Source organism: Agelaius phoeniceus, chromosome 1 (genome assembly GCF_051311805.1).
Source record: "Agelaius phoeniceus isolate bAgePho1 chromosome 1, bAgePho1.hap1, whole genome shotgun sequence".
Lineage (NCBI taxonomy): Eukaryota > Metazoa > Chordata > Aves > Passeriformes > Icteridae > Agelaius > Agelaius phoeniceus.
In genome coordinates this window covers 64214131-64233635 of record NC_135265.1, presented here as the reverse complement: position 1 = coordinate 64233635, position 19505 = coordinate 64214131, and the positions used below count along the sequence as shown (strand labels likewise).

Here is a 19505-nt window from a genome sequence, read left to right as displayed (position 1 = left end):
GGAGAGAAAAACAAAGATCAGGAAAGTGGATATTGAGAAGGAAAAATTTCCATAAGAAATCAGGAAAGCAAAACCGAGAGAGGAAGCATTAAAACCCCCATAGAGCTGAAAGAGTAAAAAATGCATGAAAAGCATTAATAGGAACTAATGATTAAATTTTAATTTTCAAAGGAAAATAATGAATAGTAATAAGCAATATTCATACTAAAACACATAAGGAGAAATCCAACATCTAAAGTTAGCTGAAGGAAAAACAATCAATAATGTTTTATTACAGACAGACATTTTTTAGAGACTCTGTGAAGTGAGAAAGACGATGAAAATCACTCTTTCTTGTACAGTACATTATATTAAAAAAAGAATTTGAAAAAATTGTAGAAGAGCTCATGACACAAACTACAATAGGAGGATCACTGTGCTCTGGAAATTGAACTAATGATCCCAGTTTAGCAACTGGGACATTGCTAGTCCCAGAGACTTGTTATTCCTTGTATTAATGTCAAAAATTAGCACTTAAAGGTGGTAAAATCAGGAAAACACATTCAGCTTGAAACCTATTTCAAGGAGAGGTGATCCATGTCCAAATAGAATTGGTTGGAAAGGGGATTGGGTTTGTGAAAAGCCAATAGGAAATATTAATTAGAAGGATAAACACTAAAATATCAAGGTCTTTTGAGTTAGAAGTTTTGCAAGAAAGGTCATAATTTACCATGAGAAGGAGACACATATATTAGAAGATTTTTGGTTAATCAGGAATCTAGTTTTATGTTGTAGGACAACGTTTGCCAGCAGATCATTAACAGTACCTTGTTAGCAACCCTGATGCCCCACAGGTACAATGTAAATGATACCCAAGATGTGAAAGTCCAAAACCATCTTGTTTTTGTTTGGCTTCTTAATTTTACAGCAGTTCTTTGCCTTCCTGTAGGCTGGCATTTCACTTTTTTTGGTCCATTTTGTGGTTTGTTCATCCTTTGGAAAGTTAGCATTTCATGACATTTATATCTACCTAAAAGTCATCTAGAAGATGATATTTGGAATGAAATAAAAGGAGTAGTAGAAATTAATAAGTTAGCACACAGTGTAACAGAAAATAAATGATAAATTGTAAGTTCTGTAAAAGATGTCCTTTTCGTGTCATAGAAGATGTCTAGCTTGTAAACTTTGAAAATTGTGGATGGTCTAATGTTTGTTTTGCCTGATGCAACATGCCACAAATATATCCACAGTACAAATAATAAAAACAACAGTAAGGCAGAGATGAAAACCTTTAGAGAACTAAAGACAAAAATTGGCAGACACAGGAAAGGAGTTATTGAAGCGATTGAATGGGAAAGGGGCCATATCTGTAACAATTTTTAGAGAAATATGTGTTTTTTTTCACTATGTTGTCATGTTTTTTTCGTTACTGCATTGTCTGGTGTTTACATCTTTGTTTTAAAGTCTTGGAGGTGAGTTTTACAAATTATGTGACTTATATCACCTCTCTCATATCTCTATCTTCTGCTGGATATACAGAAATGGAAAATACTTAAAGCACAGTAAGAACAAGAGGCTCATGAAAGAGACTTCACTGATGGTTGGCAGGTAAAATGTATTGACAGAAGGAGCACGTTGCTTAAAAGAGTTGCTTCCTGCCTCAAAAAAAAAATCTGAATTCTAGGAGTGAGTAATAACTTCCCAATGGAAAGGGAAAGAAATCACATATTTACTAAAACAAATAGTCAATAAATAAGTTTCTTTAAATAGGCCACTTTTTCATATTCAGTGTGCCTGATACTTATTGATAATGCAAGAGGCAGCTGGACACAAGTGCTGATTTTGCCCATCATTTGACTGTGGCCAATTCCTTGCTAGTCTAGCAATGAAGGGATGTTTGAAAACCTGTCACAGACATCTTTCATGAAAAATCCTTTCCTTAGGATTTTTCCTCCTGAGAAGCTGAGAGGCCTCAGGAACAAAATGTAAACATTGATTATCTGTTGCTGTGAAATGCAACAGGAGGATTTTTGATTGGTTCATGTTGATTGTTTTTAATTAATTGCCAGTCACAGCCCAGCTGGCTCAAACAGAGAGTCCGAGACTGCTGCCTTTGTTATCATTCCTCCCTATTCTATTCTTAGCTGGCCTTCAGAGGAAATCCTTTCTTCTATTCTTTTAGTATAGTTTTAATGTAATATATATCATAAAATAATAAATCAAGCCTTCTGAAACATGGAGTCAGATCCTCGTCTTTTCCCTCATCCAAAAATCCCTGTGAACATTGTCACAAAAACCTGCAAAATGCAGTTCTGCCCCCGTTTCTTTGAGCAAGCATGTGCCAGAATCTGGATGAAGTTTTTGTCTTCTGGCAGATAAGACTGGTTTTGTAAATGCTGGTGATTATTAATCCCCAGAGCACATACTCCAGGTTAATGCCTTGTTTGTAATACATGCACTGTTTCCTGAAGTCATGTTAGAAAATATGACGTTTGTTTAAGTGAGGCAGATGTGTCTGGTGGCAAAACTGCTGCACAGAATGTCAGTGCAGCAGTGCAAGCATGCCACAGACCTCTCCTTAGCTGAGGTGTCAAACAGCTGTCACAGCCATGACACTCTTGAAAACCAGAGCATCTGGTGAATGCCCTTGGAAGACACATTAGCCTTCATCCCAGCAGCCACATATTGAAGGAGACACTTGTTGCAAGCTAAAGAACACTTATTTTTGTAATTGTATGTCCAGTAGCTGGGTGGAGAAAATAAATGGGCTGCTCCACAAACAGAAAAATTAACAAAGCCTAATCTAGATTTGACCTAGGTCCCCACATAACTCTTTGCAATAACCCTGGACCTCTTTCATACCCGTTCCACTACCCCAAACTTTTTATTTCCCCAGAGTATCACCAGCTTCCCCCTGGTTGCCCTCCTCTCTGGCTGAGCAACAAGCAGCATGCTGCCCATTCAGAGCAGAGGTTGGGGTGTGCTGACCACCCATTGCCCAGGATAAATGGTGCTTACTGTAAATATCTCTCCTCTACCCAATTGCCAGTGCTCATTTCTTTTTAGCAACTTAATTATCCTCAGTACTGTGGCCCTTCTTCTGATTTGTTTGAAATTGGACAGCAGGTTCACAAGTTACCAGGAAAGACCAAAAGCTCCAGGTGTCAAGTCTCATTTCCTTGGGAAACCAGAGTTTAAATAAATGGTCACAGATCAGTGATTAGATTGTAGCTTCTGCTGAGAACTTCATGGGCTAAACCACTCAGAGCTTCAACTCTGAAATAAAGCTGTTCAGTATGATGCTAAGTTTCATCATCATGACTGTTATATAGGCCTCATATGCCGCAGAAAAAAGCTACCTTAGAGGTAGTTTTAGCAAAGGAAGCTGAGCTTGTAAAAAGTAGAACTTGTGTATTTCATTTGCTAAAGATTTCCCTCTCCGTTTTCCTCTCTCCCCTTCCCTTTGCTTTTCCCCTTCCCTTTTCTGTTTTTGCCTTTGCTTTCAACAAAAATTCCCCTTTGGCTTTTTCAGATGGACGCCTGGCTCAGAGTAAAGGACATGCAGTGTACAATCCCTAGCAGAAGCTGAAAATGGATGATGTCTACTGATGCTGTTCACTGATGTCATCTCCTCTTTTTCTGTTTGAGATGGGTGATAGGAAAATGTTCTAAGACTGAGTGACCTCTTCATCCCTTGACTTCTCTTTCCACAAGCCTGAAAACCACCTGAAGAAATGACCACTCAGCTGCCAGAGGAGTCTGTGGAGACTCAGAGCTCAGATGAGCTCGAGTGCAAGATCTGTTACAACCGCTATAACCTGCGGCAGAGAAAGCCAAAAGTGCTGGAGTGCTGTCACAGAGTGTGTGCCAAATGCCTTTGCAAGATCATAGACTTTGGTGATTCCCCACAAGGAGTCATAGTGTGCCCGTTCTGCAGGTTTGAAACGTGCCTGCCGGACGATGAGGTCAGTAGTCTTCCTGATGACAACAACATCCTTCTGAATTTAGCTTGTGGGGGAAAGGGAAAGAAGTGCCTACCAGACAACCCAACAGAACTGCTGTTGACTCCCAAAAGGCTGGCATCTCTAGTTAGCCCTTCTCACACCTCTTCTAATTGCCTGGTTATAACAATCATGGAAGTACAAAGAGAAAGTCCCCAGACTCTGAACTCAACCCCCGTGGTGGAATTTTACAGGCCTACAAGTTTTGACTCTGTTGCAACTGTGTCCCACAACTGGACAGTGTGGAACTGCACATCTTTGCTCTTCCAGACCTCAATTCGGGTGCTAGTGTGGTTGCTAGGGCTGCTGTACTTTAGCTCCTTGCCTTTAGGGATTTATTTACTGGTATCCAAGAAAGTCACCCTTGGGGTTGTCTTTGTAAGCCTTGTTCCTTCGAGCCTTGTTATTCTCATGATTTATGGCTTTTGCCAGTGTGTTTGCCATGAAGTTCTAGACTGCATGTCATCTTGATAACAAATACAGTAAAAAAAGGTGTATTACCAGATGTGTAGCATAGTTGATTTATCCTGGTTTTGTATTCTTTGTATTCTTATTTATTCTTGTTGTCCATCCCACTAAATGGAAGCAGTTACACAGTCCCTTTTTCTCCAACTGAATTTGACACCCCTCACCTCAAGCATTTTTTGAGCTAAGAACTGGAAATAAAAATTGCATGTTGATTTTGAAGGGCTGAATTTTAGAAAGGGATAAAGCCAAATCACCAAACTAGGTGCCTGCTGGTGCCGCCACTGTTCAAATGAGTAGGACTTTGCTTTGTATTGGACTGATCAAGTCAGTTCATGCTGTAGGATTCGCCCAAGAAGAAATTACTGTAGCAGACACCTTCCAGACACAAGTACTGCATCTCTTCACCAAAAGCATCTCATGCTCTGAAATATCTGTTATTTATAATCTATCATCATTTATAGCAAATTAAATCACTCAATTAATATTCTATGAAGAATAAAACTACCAGTTTTTTTAGTTCTTGCTATAGCAAAAATACTTGTGGGAGGCCAATTTTTTTTTAATGTTAAAAACATGTCTCCAGAAGACTTTCCCCAAAGAGGAGCCCATTTTTCCTTGTCATACAGTTGCAGCTTACTGTGAAACATTCCTGCTAATGTGTTATCTTATTTATCAAGTGTTCTATTATCATTATAGTGCAAAGATTCCATATCCTCAGAGTTTTGTACCTACTCAATGTTTCTGTAAGCAGTTCCTCTAAGCACTGACTGTTCTTGGTCCTTGCAGTAGCTATCTAACTCCTAAGCCCACCAATCCACTCTTTTATACCACTTGTTCTTATTGGCTACAGGTGTGGCCTGTTAAGATCAGGCCTGTTCCTAATCTTTTGTAATTGGTTCAGCTGCAACTCTTTGGGGGATAAGATTACATTCTATACCAACTTCATACTGTATCCCCCTACACTAATGAGTACTTCTGGGGACCCAGCCACATGCTTGCGTTTCTCCAGGTGCACTTATTTCAGTGTACACACCTTAGGCTTCCCTTTGAGGGTTCAGAGCTCTGCATATTTCTCTAGCTATGTTCTGTTATGCTTACCCTCCCTCCCAGCATTTCCACCACCACCAGTGATATTTCCAAGCCACCAGTCCTTCCTTATGGATGACCAACCTCATGCACATGTACTCTGTGGTAGCTGTGCTGGAGAATTTGGCTTATGTGACTTTAGCTCTCAAGACAGACTTTTATTCCCAACCATTAGAAAACAGATCTCCAGTCAGTAATACAAATTTGAGGAAAAAAATCTGAAATGGTTAACTAGGGCTTTGTTTGGTTGTTTTTTTGGGTTTGTCAGTTTGTTTGTTTGTTTTTGTTCTGAGTTCACAGAATGAGCACTGTAAGGAGATAATGTGACTTTGGGAAGATTTTTGTTTAAGGCATAGTCCTTCAAAATGTTTTAATACTCTGAACTCCCCCTGTCACCACTGTGAGTTGATGGCAATCTAGATGTGGCAATTAGCATGTCTCCATTAGTGGAGCTCAGAGGAATTACTGATACTTTACCATTCCACAAATAGAACCAGGCCCTGTAAGGCTTGCTTATATTTTGCATGGTTTAGGATATTTTTTGAACTACTGGAAGAACATAAAAATAAGTAATATTTAATGTTTATGTGTATAACTAGGTCTAGCAACACCGCAGCTGCAAACTGGTTTTCTTGTGCACAGCAGAGTGGAGTTGAGCAGTGGAGTTGAGCAAGCCTGGTTTTTGGGTCTGGCACAAGACTTAGTCATACCAGGGCAGTGAGTGTAAAAGGGAGAGGGGTTTGTTGCATGAAAATTGAATGTATGGCCTAACAATATACTCTTAGAGCAAATGGACTTTGGTAAGAATGAAAAAAATGACAGTGGGAAAAGCAGAGCCTGTCAAGAGGATTTGAAGTTAAGCTGGTTCAATTTTTGTAGATGGCACAGGTGGTATCTGCAGTTTTATTCCTATTGCAAACAGAGAAAATGTGGAAATGTAAAGGTCCTGCTTTTCTTGACCCTCATTTTCTAATTGTGCGTATATATGTGTGTGTATGTACATATAGACACGTATGTGAGAAGAAAACTTACAGCCAAATCATAGTTTTCAAGTGTATGGAGTTATGGAGCTATGTATTGAATGATTAAAGGAAATGTTTCAGACTTTTCTGTAATGACAATAATTATACCTAAAATATTTTCAGAATTCCTAGAAAATGCTGTTCCTAAGTAGTTGTTTTTAATTTTTGTGGTAAAGCACATGTAGTTAGAAGAGGAATCATCTCCAGTCAAGGTTTGACTCATCTATGAACTCATAAATTTTAAGTATCCAACAACAATCATGTCAAAAAGAAATAAAAACAGAAACCTATGTGGTTTTATAGAACTTCATGACTTTTGGAAAGATGTATTTGTAGTGTTAGGGATTTATATGTTTTAGGATTTGTTCAATTTGTCTGAATATAGTGTCTCTAATAAAGGGCTAATAGAGGATATAGGTTTTGCAAATGTGTGATATATGTGAATTACCTCTGCACAACATGCTCTACAGTGCTACCTGTTGTCTTTTCCTTTTGCTTTTCAACTGATTATCTTAGCTCCAGCACCTGTACTCTGTTTTAAAATAGAGCCTAAGTGTAGCAAAATTACAGTGGTATCAGTTACACATCACAGCACAAATTAATACACCTGTTGTTATACTTCTCTACTTTTCAGACTGCCAGCCCATTAAATTTATGCTGTTATTTCAGGCTGTGCTGCATTTCTAACCCACTCAAAGATGCTAGTGTGCAAAAGCATATTGATTGTACAGCTATGCTGCCACTCAGCCAGAGAATGCTATTGCAACTTTGGGGTCATAAAATACCTATATGACTTACAATATGGCCATTGAGAATTGCTAGGAGATAAATCTCAATTATTTGTGGAGAAGAATTTTTGCTGTATGACTGAGACTAAAAGAACTTCAGATATTACTCTTTCCTTATTTTTATTCTCTACCATCCTTTAGACTTTGAACTGAAAGAACTTGTGTCCTCTGCAGTGGAATAACTGTGCTGAAATCAATGTAAATGGGGCTAAAATCAAGACTGGCTTACTTCTCTGCCTGGTTTTCCTTCCTTTTCTCTGACTGTTTTTCTCTCCTTGGAAAGTAATGGCTCCTGAGGTTGTAAAATACTGCCTGCACACCAAGGCAATTTCCTTTCAGTGGGATTTATTCCTGCTATGCCCAGACATGACTCAACCAAGTACAAAGTGCTAGAAATTCATTACTCCAGGATTAATTTAGACCAAATGAGATATTTTTGTTTTGTTTTTAATTCCTGCTTATCCTATGGATGCAGACTCTATCCTCTCCAGCTGCCCATGTACAGTATGATATTGTGGTATCCCCTGAGGGCTGGGGCAGGATGATGCAGGAGCAGCTGCTGGGCACAGCTTAGGAAGGATGTGCTGGGCTGGGCCATCCTGTGAGCAGGAGGAAGGTGAGGGATGAAGCTCTGCAGGTGTGGCTTGAGCCCAGAGCCGAAAGGGCAATTAATAGAGTGTGGGTTAACAGAGTCTTGTGGGCTCTTACATAGGAAGTGGGGCTGGGTTGGGCTGACTGAGAAGCTGAGCAAAGCAGAGAGGGGAGGTTAGTGTATGCTTGGGACAAAGGGGCTGTTTTGGATAAATATTTTGGGGTAGAGCTGCTGCAAACAGTTTAATGCTTTCCATACTGACCCTTCTGGGGTTTAAAATTCCTTTGGTAATTAAATTAACTCCTGCTGTTATTACAGTTGAGTACATTTACTTTCCAAATGGCAAAGCATTGAACTTCATTCTAATTTAGATGGATCCTTAGATTTGGGCATACTCCCACTGTTATGTTAACTATTTAAAGCTACAGGACTGGCCAAAGTAAGGGCTGATGTCTCTGATTTAGCTACATTGTGAGCTTTGGTAGGTCCTGCTATATTGATTATAGGCCCACAAAATTGTATATGCTAATATGATAATTGTATATGCTAATATAAAACTCTTATCCTGATAACATTATTGGCAAATTTCAGGATTGCCAGTATTTAACAATGTACCCAAAAATAGACCCTTCCAAACAGACTTGATTACCTGAAGGTACTGATAAGTTGGTCAGAGCATGATGCTGATAACACCAAGGTCAAGGCTTTGATCCCTGTATGGACCATTCGCTTGAAAGTTGGACTCCGTGATCCTTGTGGGTCCCTTCCAACTCAGAGAATTCTCTGGTTCTGTGGAGTCCAGCAGCACACAGCCAGATAGACAAGCACAGAACAGGAATACACAGCTTTCCACCTAAGTGGCTACACTTTAACCTGAGGAAGAGGAACTGAGGAGGTTCACAAGAAGGTAGATGTTTTTTTCGAGGGAGCTCCTTGTTATTGGGTACAGGGCCGGTTTTTTTCTTAATTTTAACCAGTTCTAGTGGTAGATTCAACTCACTATTCCTCTTACTTTTCTGCCCCCTCTCATGAAACAAGTCTACATGAACTGTGGATAAGTAGTATTTTGTAATAAAGCAATCTTTTCTACCACGCTGAGTTTGCAGCCCAGTGCAGCAGGGCAAGGCTAATACTGAAAATATGGCAAATTGCTGCCAGGATGCAAGAGTGAACAGGGTGCAGAGGGTAAACAGCAGCATGCTGTTGAAACAGTTTTGATGTCAAAGCAAGGAAAACATGGGGCTTTGTCTTGGCTGGTTCAAAATTACTGAGAGGCTGTCCCAAGCCTGAGCACCTGAGCTGTCCCAAGCATGGCTCAATACCCACCCCTGCATTACCTCTGGGACAGTTGACTTCAGCTGTGCATCTTGATTTCTTGCACAGGAGTTTTACATCATGATTTCATCTTCCTGCATGGATGGCAGGCAGAGTGAAAGATTCTCAGTGTTACACTTTTAAACATTTTGACTATCCTAAGGTTTCTCAGGGTTGGCGTTTTTTTCATTTCTCATATTTATTTCTACAAAGCAAGACAGTGCACTTTATTTTAAACAGAGTAGTGCCTTCAAGGATTAAAAAAAAAAAAAAAACAAAAGAGAGAAAAAGAAAAAATGTGGGGAAGAAGAACTGAGAATTTTGAAATAATTTTAAGATATTCAAAGTGATAGAAAGAGACTGAGAGTCTTTTTACTTTCATACTAGCAGACTAGATGTTATCCTTTGAGTGACATCAGTAAATATTTAGTGCTGGAGATTCCTGAGGGAGTTGATAAGTCTGCCAGACCTTAAGCACAGACCCCATACTCCACTACATTTCTGTAAAGCACCATTCTTCTTTTGCATCAACAACCTCTGTCAAAGTTGAAACATCACAGTTCACAGAGAGTTCTGGCACAAAGAATAAATCCCCAGTCTGGGGACAGTAAATCATCTTTGTAGAGACATGTGTGACAGTAGCAAAGCTTTCAGTGTTAGACCTTAAACAAAGAGAAGTCATCTTGCAGTCTGAATTGCTAGCATAAATTTAATTTTAAATCAAGTTTCATTGTGCTAGGCAGCACTACAACTAGAAAATGTATTTTTTGTTTTTCTGCCTTTTGCTATCCAAATGTGGTTTGCATTTTAAAAAATGTATTAAATTGTAGAAATCAGAGATGGATAGGAAGAAGCCTAATAAGTGATTTTATCCATTTCCTTCGCCCCTGTAGAGATGAATGCTTTGTCTAGTCTGGTTTTAAATATCTAAAGTGATGAGGCCTCCACCTCTTCCCACAAGGGACTTCTCAGCCATTTAATAGGCTTCTTTGTTAGGAAATACTTGCTTCATACTGATCCCATTTTTTTTTCTTCTGCATAATGTAGTCCCTTTCTTCTGTGCCCACTATTTTAACTTTTATGAAATCTTGGAAATGTATCATATTTATCCATTTCATACTGTAGCTGAATAATTCATAATCCTTGTTATTCAAGTAACAAAAGATATAAGCAAGCAGTAGTTGAGCAGCTAATACTTCACTGAGATGGTGTACCATATACCAGTGGGTATATTTCCTGGCAAATCCTGGCTGACACTGCTTTCTGTATTAGGGAGTGAAAAATGTCAAGAATGTCAAGTGAAACTGAAGAAATGCATCTTCCAAGTGCATGCATGGCAATATTACTGAAATTTCAAGAGGTGCTGCGGCAAAGAGCCTACTTCTTTGCATAGAGCTTTTCTTTCTAAAAGTGGATGATTTTATTAAAAGTACGCTTTCAAAAAGCATTTGAATTTTCTTTTCATAAGAAAACCTCTAAGATAAGAATCACACTATGTCAAAACTCTTTAACTTGTTGAGAGACAAGGCTGGATTGATTGCCACTCACTGCAAAGCAGTTTTTGCTGACAACTTAGCTCAGAAGGAAAAATGAATCCAGAGTTTGAAAAGATGCCTTTGCAACTGTGTCACTGGAGTCAGATCTGTGCATGAAAAAATGACTCATATTTTGACAACAGTAACTGCATTTCTGATTTAATTACAACATATTAGATAATCCTCTGCCTCACTCAAAGGACAAGAAGGAGCAGTGTGACTAAGGAAATCCTAGGTGGACAGCTAGATTTTATGTGGTTTTGCATTCAAAAGCTACTTACTTCAAAAAAGCAGTGCTATGCTTTATGCTGACCCTGGGCCAGGTGGGAGGTCTGCTGGGTCTCTCTAACCTCAGAGCTGTAGTGGATGCACATAAAAAAGGTATTTGAAGAGCCCACATCAATGTAGAGCCCCTCATATACCTCCTAATATATGGCAATCTGCAGTTTGGAGATCTCTTGAGATGGAGGTTGTGCCTGTGGGTTTCATCCTTGCCTATGGACTTCTTTGGATTCCTTTAAATGTTGCGTTTAACCCACTTATAGGTGCCCACTTGGCACCTATAAATTCCCACAGCATATGGTCCCACAATTTAATTCTATACTTGGTGGAAAAGGTCTGCTTGTCTTAAAAACCCCTGAGATACTTCTGCCCTACTTATTCCAATAAGGAAAGCAGTTCTGAGGTATGATGGCACATTGTTTCCTCTACACTCCTCAGAACTTCCTCTATCCTTGGAGATGTTAACATCAGGGTTTTATCCCTCATACTTCTCTGCAGCTGCCTGTTGTCCAGACTGTTTGATCTCTCCTTAGGCAGCAGGCTTTCCATGTTCACCATCAGCCACTGCACTTGCCTGAACCTTTTCTGCTGCTTCCTCTTTTTTACTTTGAGGTGGGATGAATCATTTAGAAATAGATTATACTTAGTGCCATTTGTTGATAAGCCATGTGACCACATAAAGTACCTGTACTCCTACAGCCATGGAAATGACTTTGTCATTTTTATTGGTCCTGACAGCACATCAGTTACATTTGATTATTGTTAGTTTATATGTTATATGGATGTGCATTGATAAGTTCACTAACATGTGTGTTTATCCTGTACATTCTGATATCCCTGTTAAAATTGTCTGGTTCACATGGGTGCAGGAGACAGTAGATTCCAGAGAATATTTAATTTAATCTTGGCATAGACTGTATGGATTTTAGCTCTATTAAGCACATGGCCTGACGTTGCTGGACTGAGCAGCCACTCATCATCTCTCCCTGCCATAGTGGTGGCATCTACCTCACCCACTTGCTGCAACCATCCCAAACTACAGCCTAGAGCCTTTTTTATTGCAAGAATAAGTTTTTCTTTTAAACACCTTTTACTAAATCTTTTATTTCCTTAAACCCTGTGGCCTTTCTCGTGTCCTTCTTTCTTCATTCCAAGAAAAGGAGATGCTCTCAGATAAAATTATTAGTAATGATGCTCTTTAGACAGTAAGCTCATTGCACTGGGTTCTTCATATTGCCTAGTAGGGCAAAGGTTTGGGGTCTTTTCCTTCAGAAGTCCTACCAGATATAAGCAGGGACCTCAGCATTTTGCTGTCCTGGGCCTCACAGAAGGCTCCTTGCAGCCCCTGGGGGTCTTCATGCTGATGCTCTTTACATCAGTGTCCCATCTTTTAGTTAGAAAAACTGAGTGACTCTAAGGAAGCGTTATTATTGCATTTAAACTAGATAGAGCTTATTTTCTTTCAGCAAAGAATGAAATTATGAGGCGGAAACTTTTTGGGGCACTTTCAGGGTCAGCTGCAAATCTCTAACGACATTTTTGTTTGTTTTAGTAATTAAACACAATAATAAAACCAGGTCAGTGAGGCTGCATGAATCATGCAGATAGTTAATGGAGTTTCACAAGTAGGGGCTGAAAATGCTGGCGGGGGAAAGGGATTTAAAAAAAAAGAAAATGGAGGAAAAGGCTTGCTCACACAATAGGGCTTGGGTGGAAAGGGCAAATAGCTGTATATCTTCTACAAAAGATTGCAGAAATAATGCACAAAGAGAGGTAGAATGTGCAGAATGTGTGTGTATGCTGCAGTGAATTATGGACTCATTGTAGAATGAAATTCTCAATCCAACAAACTTGAAAAATGGAAGTTTTAATCATTTATTGCTTTACTTTTTACTTTGCCACAATAAATCCATAGGTTTTAAATTCCAGATCAAGTTGAGGCTTACCAAATGTAACATGAGTTTTATGAGAGGAGTTTGGCTGCTGTAACTTTGCCTTCTATAACTGTCTTTTTTAGATTTATGAGGAAAAGTCATAGTGTGGGAACTTCTTTTTGTTTGTATTTATTTCATGAGTGGAACAATGAAATCTACCATAATCTTGCAGACAAGGAAACTATGACATGGAAGCAACTGGCAAAAATATAACCATTCCTATCTGAAAAACCAATTGTTTCACTCAATAAAACTTTAATTTTTCAGTAAAGATTTGTCATGATAAGTGTATTTCTTAATGTCTGGTTTTGAAGGTCTTTCAGATTTTATTCCTGGTATTCATTGGAACAGTTTAAAAAATAGACTGAAGGGGAGTATGTGATAGTATTTCACAGTGCTTTAAACAAATAGACAAAATATTTTTTGTTTACTGCACAAGTATGTAAAGTGTTTTGTGCAAAGGAAGACTGCAAGAAAACTGAATTAAAGTTAGACAAATTTCTGGATGATCACTCAACCATGTATTTTTAAAATAAAATGACAGCATGTACAAGGGAGCATTCCAGGTAGCAGCCAGCAAGTAGTTTGCAGCATGCATTTTGCATTGGAGTCCTACATTTTCTGGCCTTATCAACTGGTTATTAAAAACACAGGGCTGATTCCTGGTTTAGAGAAGGATGTTCTTGCCTGAAAATCCTTAGTGCAGGCACCTCTAAAGCCTGAGTCCACAAGTGTTTGCTGCTTCTGGAGGCAGCCAGCTGCAGGCTGGGCTGTCCCCGGCGCTGTCAGAGAGGTGTCAGTGGAGCACGGTCTCAGGGACACGGATGGGATTTGCACACATGTGCACAGGGAAATGGAGCTGCTCAGCCAACACACTCTCCCCTGGCATAAATTATTCCTTATTTTAGCAGGACTGCAAGGAGTAAGAGTGTTGTGTAATTCTGCTGGCTTCAGGTGCAGCCAGACCACAAAAGAATGTAACTCACAGAGGTGCAGTATGTGATCTTGTAGAAGTGGGTAGAATAGGAAGATTTATTCACATTTGCCAGTATGTGGCCACTGGTGTAATTTGCATTTTGAATGGATGAGACTTTGGTTTAGTGATGGCTAGATATAAAACTCATGCAGTGCTTATTTATTTTTTAAATTACAAAACATTCCCTGCCATGCTTTGCTTCCTTCTTCTCTGTTAAGCTTGGATGGCCCAGAACTGATCAGCTTTCTGATATCCAGATCTCATGAGCCTCTAAGCTTGCAGATCTTTGAACCCTGGATTGTAGGCCAAACCCTCTCTGAGCTGAAAGCAACCCATCCTTGGAAAAAGGTGGATGTGTGTGGTAATCACATATCCTCTGAACAGAGGATTTTCCTAGGAAACTGTGAGAAGCTGTGATAAAGCTCAGAGAAAGAATTAAAATGATTATTATCTCAATCTCTGCCCCTGGCAGGCAATCTCTGTTTGACAAAGATGTTTACAAGAAGGAGCTGTCCCTTCTTGACCAATAGGTGAGAGAAGGTTCCTAAAGGCCAATCAGGTCTTAGATCCACCATTGTATCTATAAGAACTCTAGATTTCTAATAATAAAGTGCCTTTTTCATCCTTTCTGATGATAGAGTCTCTGTATCACCTTTGTCTGTCCCTGACACTGCTTCGGTGATAGATGTGTACTGTCTACCCCTCTTTCTAGTGTACAAATAAAAGCTCAGATTAAAATGTAGGCATTTGTTTTGTTCCATGGTAAATTCTAACATGAAGTTTCTTTTCAACTTCTTTTTTACCACATCAGAATTTCATCTATTTCTCCTTGTTTGTCCTAACAAAACTTTATGCATAGGTTTAGGAAATCAAGTGCAGTATGTAAACAAATGAGAGAGAATGTGATCTTCACTTGCAAGTTCTTTGTTTCTTTACTGAACAGTATTCATAAAAGCAGCATAAAAAATAAATTGGAAAAATAGGCAGCACTGGTAGATATCCAGACTGAACTTTTAGCAGTTACCCAGCATTGCTGGAACCTCCAAAGAGGAAAATAAATGAAGTTTAGATCAATATTCTTTATACGTTAAGGCTAAAAGTCAGCTCTCTCCCTCCTCAAACACAGAAAATATCAGTAGCTGCTTATGCACCGCAAAGGGATGCAAACCTGCCCCTCTTACCATTGATACATTGTTTGAAAGGAGAATTATCTGATGATCAATGTGGCTGGAGGCACTGGTGTTTTGACCTGGGACTTAGTCCCAGAAGCAGGGGAGTGCACCTCAACATCACCTTGTGGAGAGGGCTGGGAGGACTGTGACACCCAGACCCACCCACCAAACAATTTAGAGATGCTTCTTGAAGGATGTTACCTGCCAGCTGTGCCTGCTTGTCTGAAATGTGAATCACAGCTGTCTCCTTGACCAAGGAGATACAGCTGAACCATGTGGTGCCAGACTTCTCAGGGAAACCCTACAGAGCAAACTGAGTGGGCTTCAAAAGGAGAATTGGGAGGAAGAGCCTTGTGGGTATCTTTACAGGGCAGCAAGAGAAGAAGCCCTGTGTTCCTGTTAACAAGAGAGTGCATTTCATTCCCAGTATTGCCTGCCTGCCTTGCTGCTGGATGGCAGTGAATTTATCTGAAATGAGAATTATTATTCTTGGAGAGAAAAAAAATCTTTGTGATTTTGACACATATGGAGGCTTCAGGTTCTTTTGGACATCATAAAGTGAGAAGAGTAAGGTGTATGTCCCATGTAATCTCTGCAGGTGACTGTCCCAGCAGCCTGTGCCACATGTGCTGCTCTTCCTTGTGAGCACACCCTCAGATTTTAAAAAAAACTCCCTTAGACGTCTTTGCATGTTGGTCAGTGGTGGTTTCCAAACCCAGAAGAATAAACAGGATAAGGTGGATGCTGTACTCCAGCACTTTGCTACTTGGAAAGCGTAAGGCAGCATCTGTGGGGAAGTAAAGGGAAGTGGGGGAGCAGGACTAGGGGCCCCCAGAGGGGACAGTTGTCACCATATTTTCTGAAGAATCCTTTTGCCAGGATTTTTCTCCTGAGAAGCTGAGAAGCCTCAGAAATGAAATGTAAACAATTATTATCTGATTGCTTTGGAATGTGGTCTGGAGGTTGTTTACAAGCAGGTGCATCTTTGATTGGTTCCATGTGAATTGTTCATAATTAATGACCAATCACCATCAGCTGTGCCTGACTGTGAGGGGTCAGTCATGAGCTTTCATTATCATTCTTTTCTAGCCTTCTGTTTCATTTCTTTCTTTAGTATAGTTTTAATATATAATATGATATGATATGATATGATATATGATATGATATGATATGATATGATATGATATGATATGATATGATATGATATATATAATATGATATAATATATCGGCGTTCTGAGATCTTGGAGTCAAATTCTCATCTCTCACTTCTTCCTGGGACCTCACAACACCACAGACAGTGATGTGTAATGAGTAGGGAAGGCCATATGGTGGGGAGGTGAAACTGGGAGGTGGAGGCTAATGAAAACTCAACCCCATCCTGAACTGAAAAGCCTCCTGTAAAGACTCTTTATGCATCAGTCTTCCTTAAGGAAAATTTGTCTGTGAGCAAATGGCTCATAAAATTAATACCAGTGACAGGTTAAATTGGGCAAGAAAAAGTGAGACCATCACTGGTTAGCTCGGAAGCTCTCCAGTCAGTCATGTTAGATGAGTTTTTCCTAGGCTGAAGATCCTGCTAAAGCTGTCTCAGACCTATCAGTGGTCCTCTTCAAAAATTTGGGAAGGATATAAGAAATATCAGGAAGAAGGGAAAAGACAGATATGTTTATATTTTTCAAAGAGGATTGGGTAGGAGCAGGGAATTAGTGACTGGTCAGCTCTCTGCTGCTCTCTGTGGTTCCCCTGTTATACTTGAAGGCAGATGCAGGACTACCCATTGCTCCTGCTATGATTGTGTCTCTGAATGATTGAAAAATTTCATATTTGTTATGGTAAAGGAAAAATCCAAGGTGAAGGTAAAAGCATAAAGGGAAAAATCTACTATAAAAAATACGCTGTAGGAGTTGCATGCCTCTGAATCACCTAGGATTCATTTAATAACCAATTGTTTCAGTAAAACTGTAGTAAAAGAAATTTCCTATTGACATGGGTTTACTTCAACAGCTGCCAAGCATAAGTCAAGGAATGTTTACTTTGGTGCCTTTGTCTGACAGAGAAGGATTGTTTCTGGCAAGCACTTTATATTCTTTTAAGATATCAGTCAAAACAAACAAGAATGTGAAAATTGCATTTCAAAAGTAATCTAAAGCCACCATGCAGAGTCTCAAACATTAGAGGACACAGTGAGGGTAGGTGTGTTGATATATTCAAAGAATGGCAATATATTTGCCTCTTTTATATTCTTAATGTGAGTGAAACTCTTCTTGATCCATGGATCTATTCTTTTAGCACAGACAATAGTGCTCAGACTTTACAATGGCATTGACTGTTTTTCCCTGCACCCAGATATCCCAACCACCAATGTGTCTGTGCAAAAATTTGAGTAGGTAATTTAGCTCCAGGCAACTCACAAGTAACTCCTGTATTTCCACCATCAAATACCAGAAGGGCTAGAGAATAGGGAATATAGCAGATCATAGCAGTGTCATTAATATATTTTAAATCCTTTCCAGTTAACAATTTATATGCTGCATATAGCAAATAGCAAGTTAAAAATACTTCAGGTTTCTTCTTTCAGCTTTACATGGTTTTCTTAACATATGACTGTTGAAAGAGATTTTCATGAGTGTTTTTATTTTCCAGTTGCTTTGCTGTACGACTTCACCTTTAAATTCTTCAAGCTGACAAAACCTTCGGTAGCTCAGTGTACCAGAAGCTCCTGCTGATGGTCCCATTACAGCATCTTAATTGTAAACCAGAGGTAATAGCTCATGTTCAAAGAGCACAGACAGAGATAGGACCAGTGATCTATCTGAGCTCTGTTACAGTGTGAAGTTTTTCTGGGAATGCTGCAGGCTAACAGAGAGAGAAAACAAAAATTTAAAATGATGTATCAAGAGTGTACCCCAAACCAAGGGAGGGCCTCAGGTGTGAAAAGCTGTACACTCCATCTATCCTCAGGCACAGCACCACACCAAGACGTGCCTGTATGTGAAGGGCCTGATGTTACTGAAGTCACTGATGGGTTTTTTCCTTCCTTTTCTGTGGGTAGGGGAATGAATGTGTAGGATGCCTCCTACATCTAGTGGATTACTGTAAAAACCCACCAGCATGCTTTAAAAACATAAACATATATGATTGTCATCATGTTAAAGGTGACACAGTCAAAGAAATGCATCTTGCAGCTGCAGCAGCAAAGGGTGAAGAATGAAGATGGAGAATGGCAAAGTGTGTTCCTACAGCAGCTTGTTAGATCCCAGCAGCAGGTGCAAGGGAAGCTCTGCCTGCCATACAGGTGAGTCCTGCTCCTACCTGAAACTTCCATGGTGCTGGAAAAGGAATCTCAACAAACTGGTCTTGGGTAAACTTCCAGTTATCATAAACCATGGGGTGCATGAATGGTAAAATGAGAAATCCAACACTCAGGAAAGTATCTTAGAGCAGGCAGCAGAGAGGGAATTTAGATTTGCTGAGGGGACCTGCTGTTGCAGCATGCTGACCTAAGAAGGTTTCCCAGCCTGGACATCTCTGATGTCTGCCTCCCCATCTGTACCAGGCAGCTACAACTCAATGGATACCAGGATGATTGGCTGAAGCTACGTCATTGTTCACCAGAATGGGGCCATCCCTGAGCCAGAAGTGGTGGAAAACAGGAAGCTCAAAAGCTGCAGCATGATGCAGCAACACACATGTACAAATGCTGCATTGCAAAGTGATGCAATATAGGATCAGAGACTTTTACTGTACAAGCTGAGGCAGTAAATCAGTGAGGGCAGCACTGTAACAGCATGATCTTCTCTGAAAGCTTCCTACTGCAGTCTCATGGGATCCATCTGACACTGGTATTCCTCCTTCCTCATCCAACCCAACAGATAAGAGCTGAACCTCAGTGCTAATGGGGATCCTTGAGCCTATGCTGTCCAACCAGCTCACCCTGAAACTGCAAAGAGAAGTGGAAAGGAGGTAGAGACAGATTTGGGTCTTCATGGAGACAGATTTGAGTCCTGTGAGTCTTCATGGGTGAGTCCTCCTGCATCGAGGATGGTCCCTGTGAGGCACTGAGGTTTTTTATCTTTCTAAGTTAGTTTGCTAAATAGGTCCACATACCCTGCCACTTCCCTCAGGCAAATGGTGCCCTGATTGGTCAGCAGTATTGAAGGCCCACAGCAGAATCTGCAAAGGTGTCCAGGTTAGCACTTCCTTGTGGAGTACTTATTTGAATTTGGGGTTTGCACAGTCTACTACATTAGGTAATCCTGCTATTTCCCTCCAGCTGTCTTTACTTTGATGAGCTCCTCTTATGCTTCTAATTTGATATAATCAATAACTTCCTGCTAAGACTGGTATCCCTTGC

General features: G+C 39.9%; 1 protein-coding gene across 1 annotated transcript in view; it reads left to right on the top strand.

The window, feature by feature from the left end:
• RNF182 (ring finger protein 182) overlaps positions 1 to 13272 on the top strand; it is a 36714-nt gene extending 23442 nt beyond the window's left edge. The window contains exon 3 of the mRNA XM_054637762.2: positions 3512 to 13272. Within this exon, the coding sequence (XP_054493737.1) occupies positions 3714 to 4451 (738 nt within the window). The 5' untranslated portion in view covers positions 3512 to 3713 and the 3' untranslated portion in view covers positions 4452 to 13272. The remainder of the gene's footprint in view (positions 1 to 3511) is intronic.
• The last annotated feature ends 6233 nt before the right edge of the window (positions 13273 to 19505 follow it).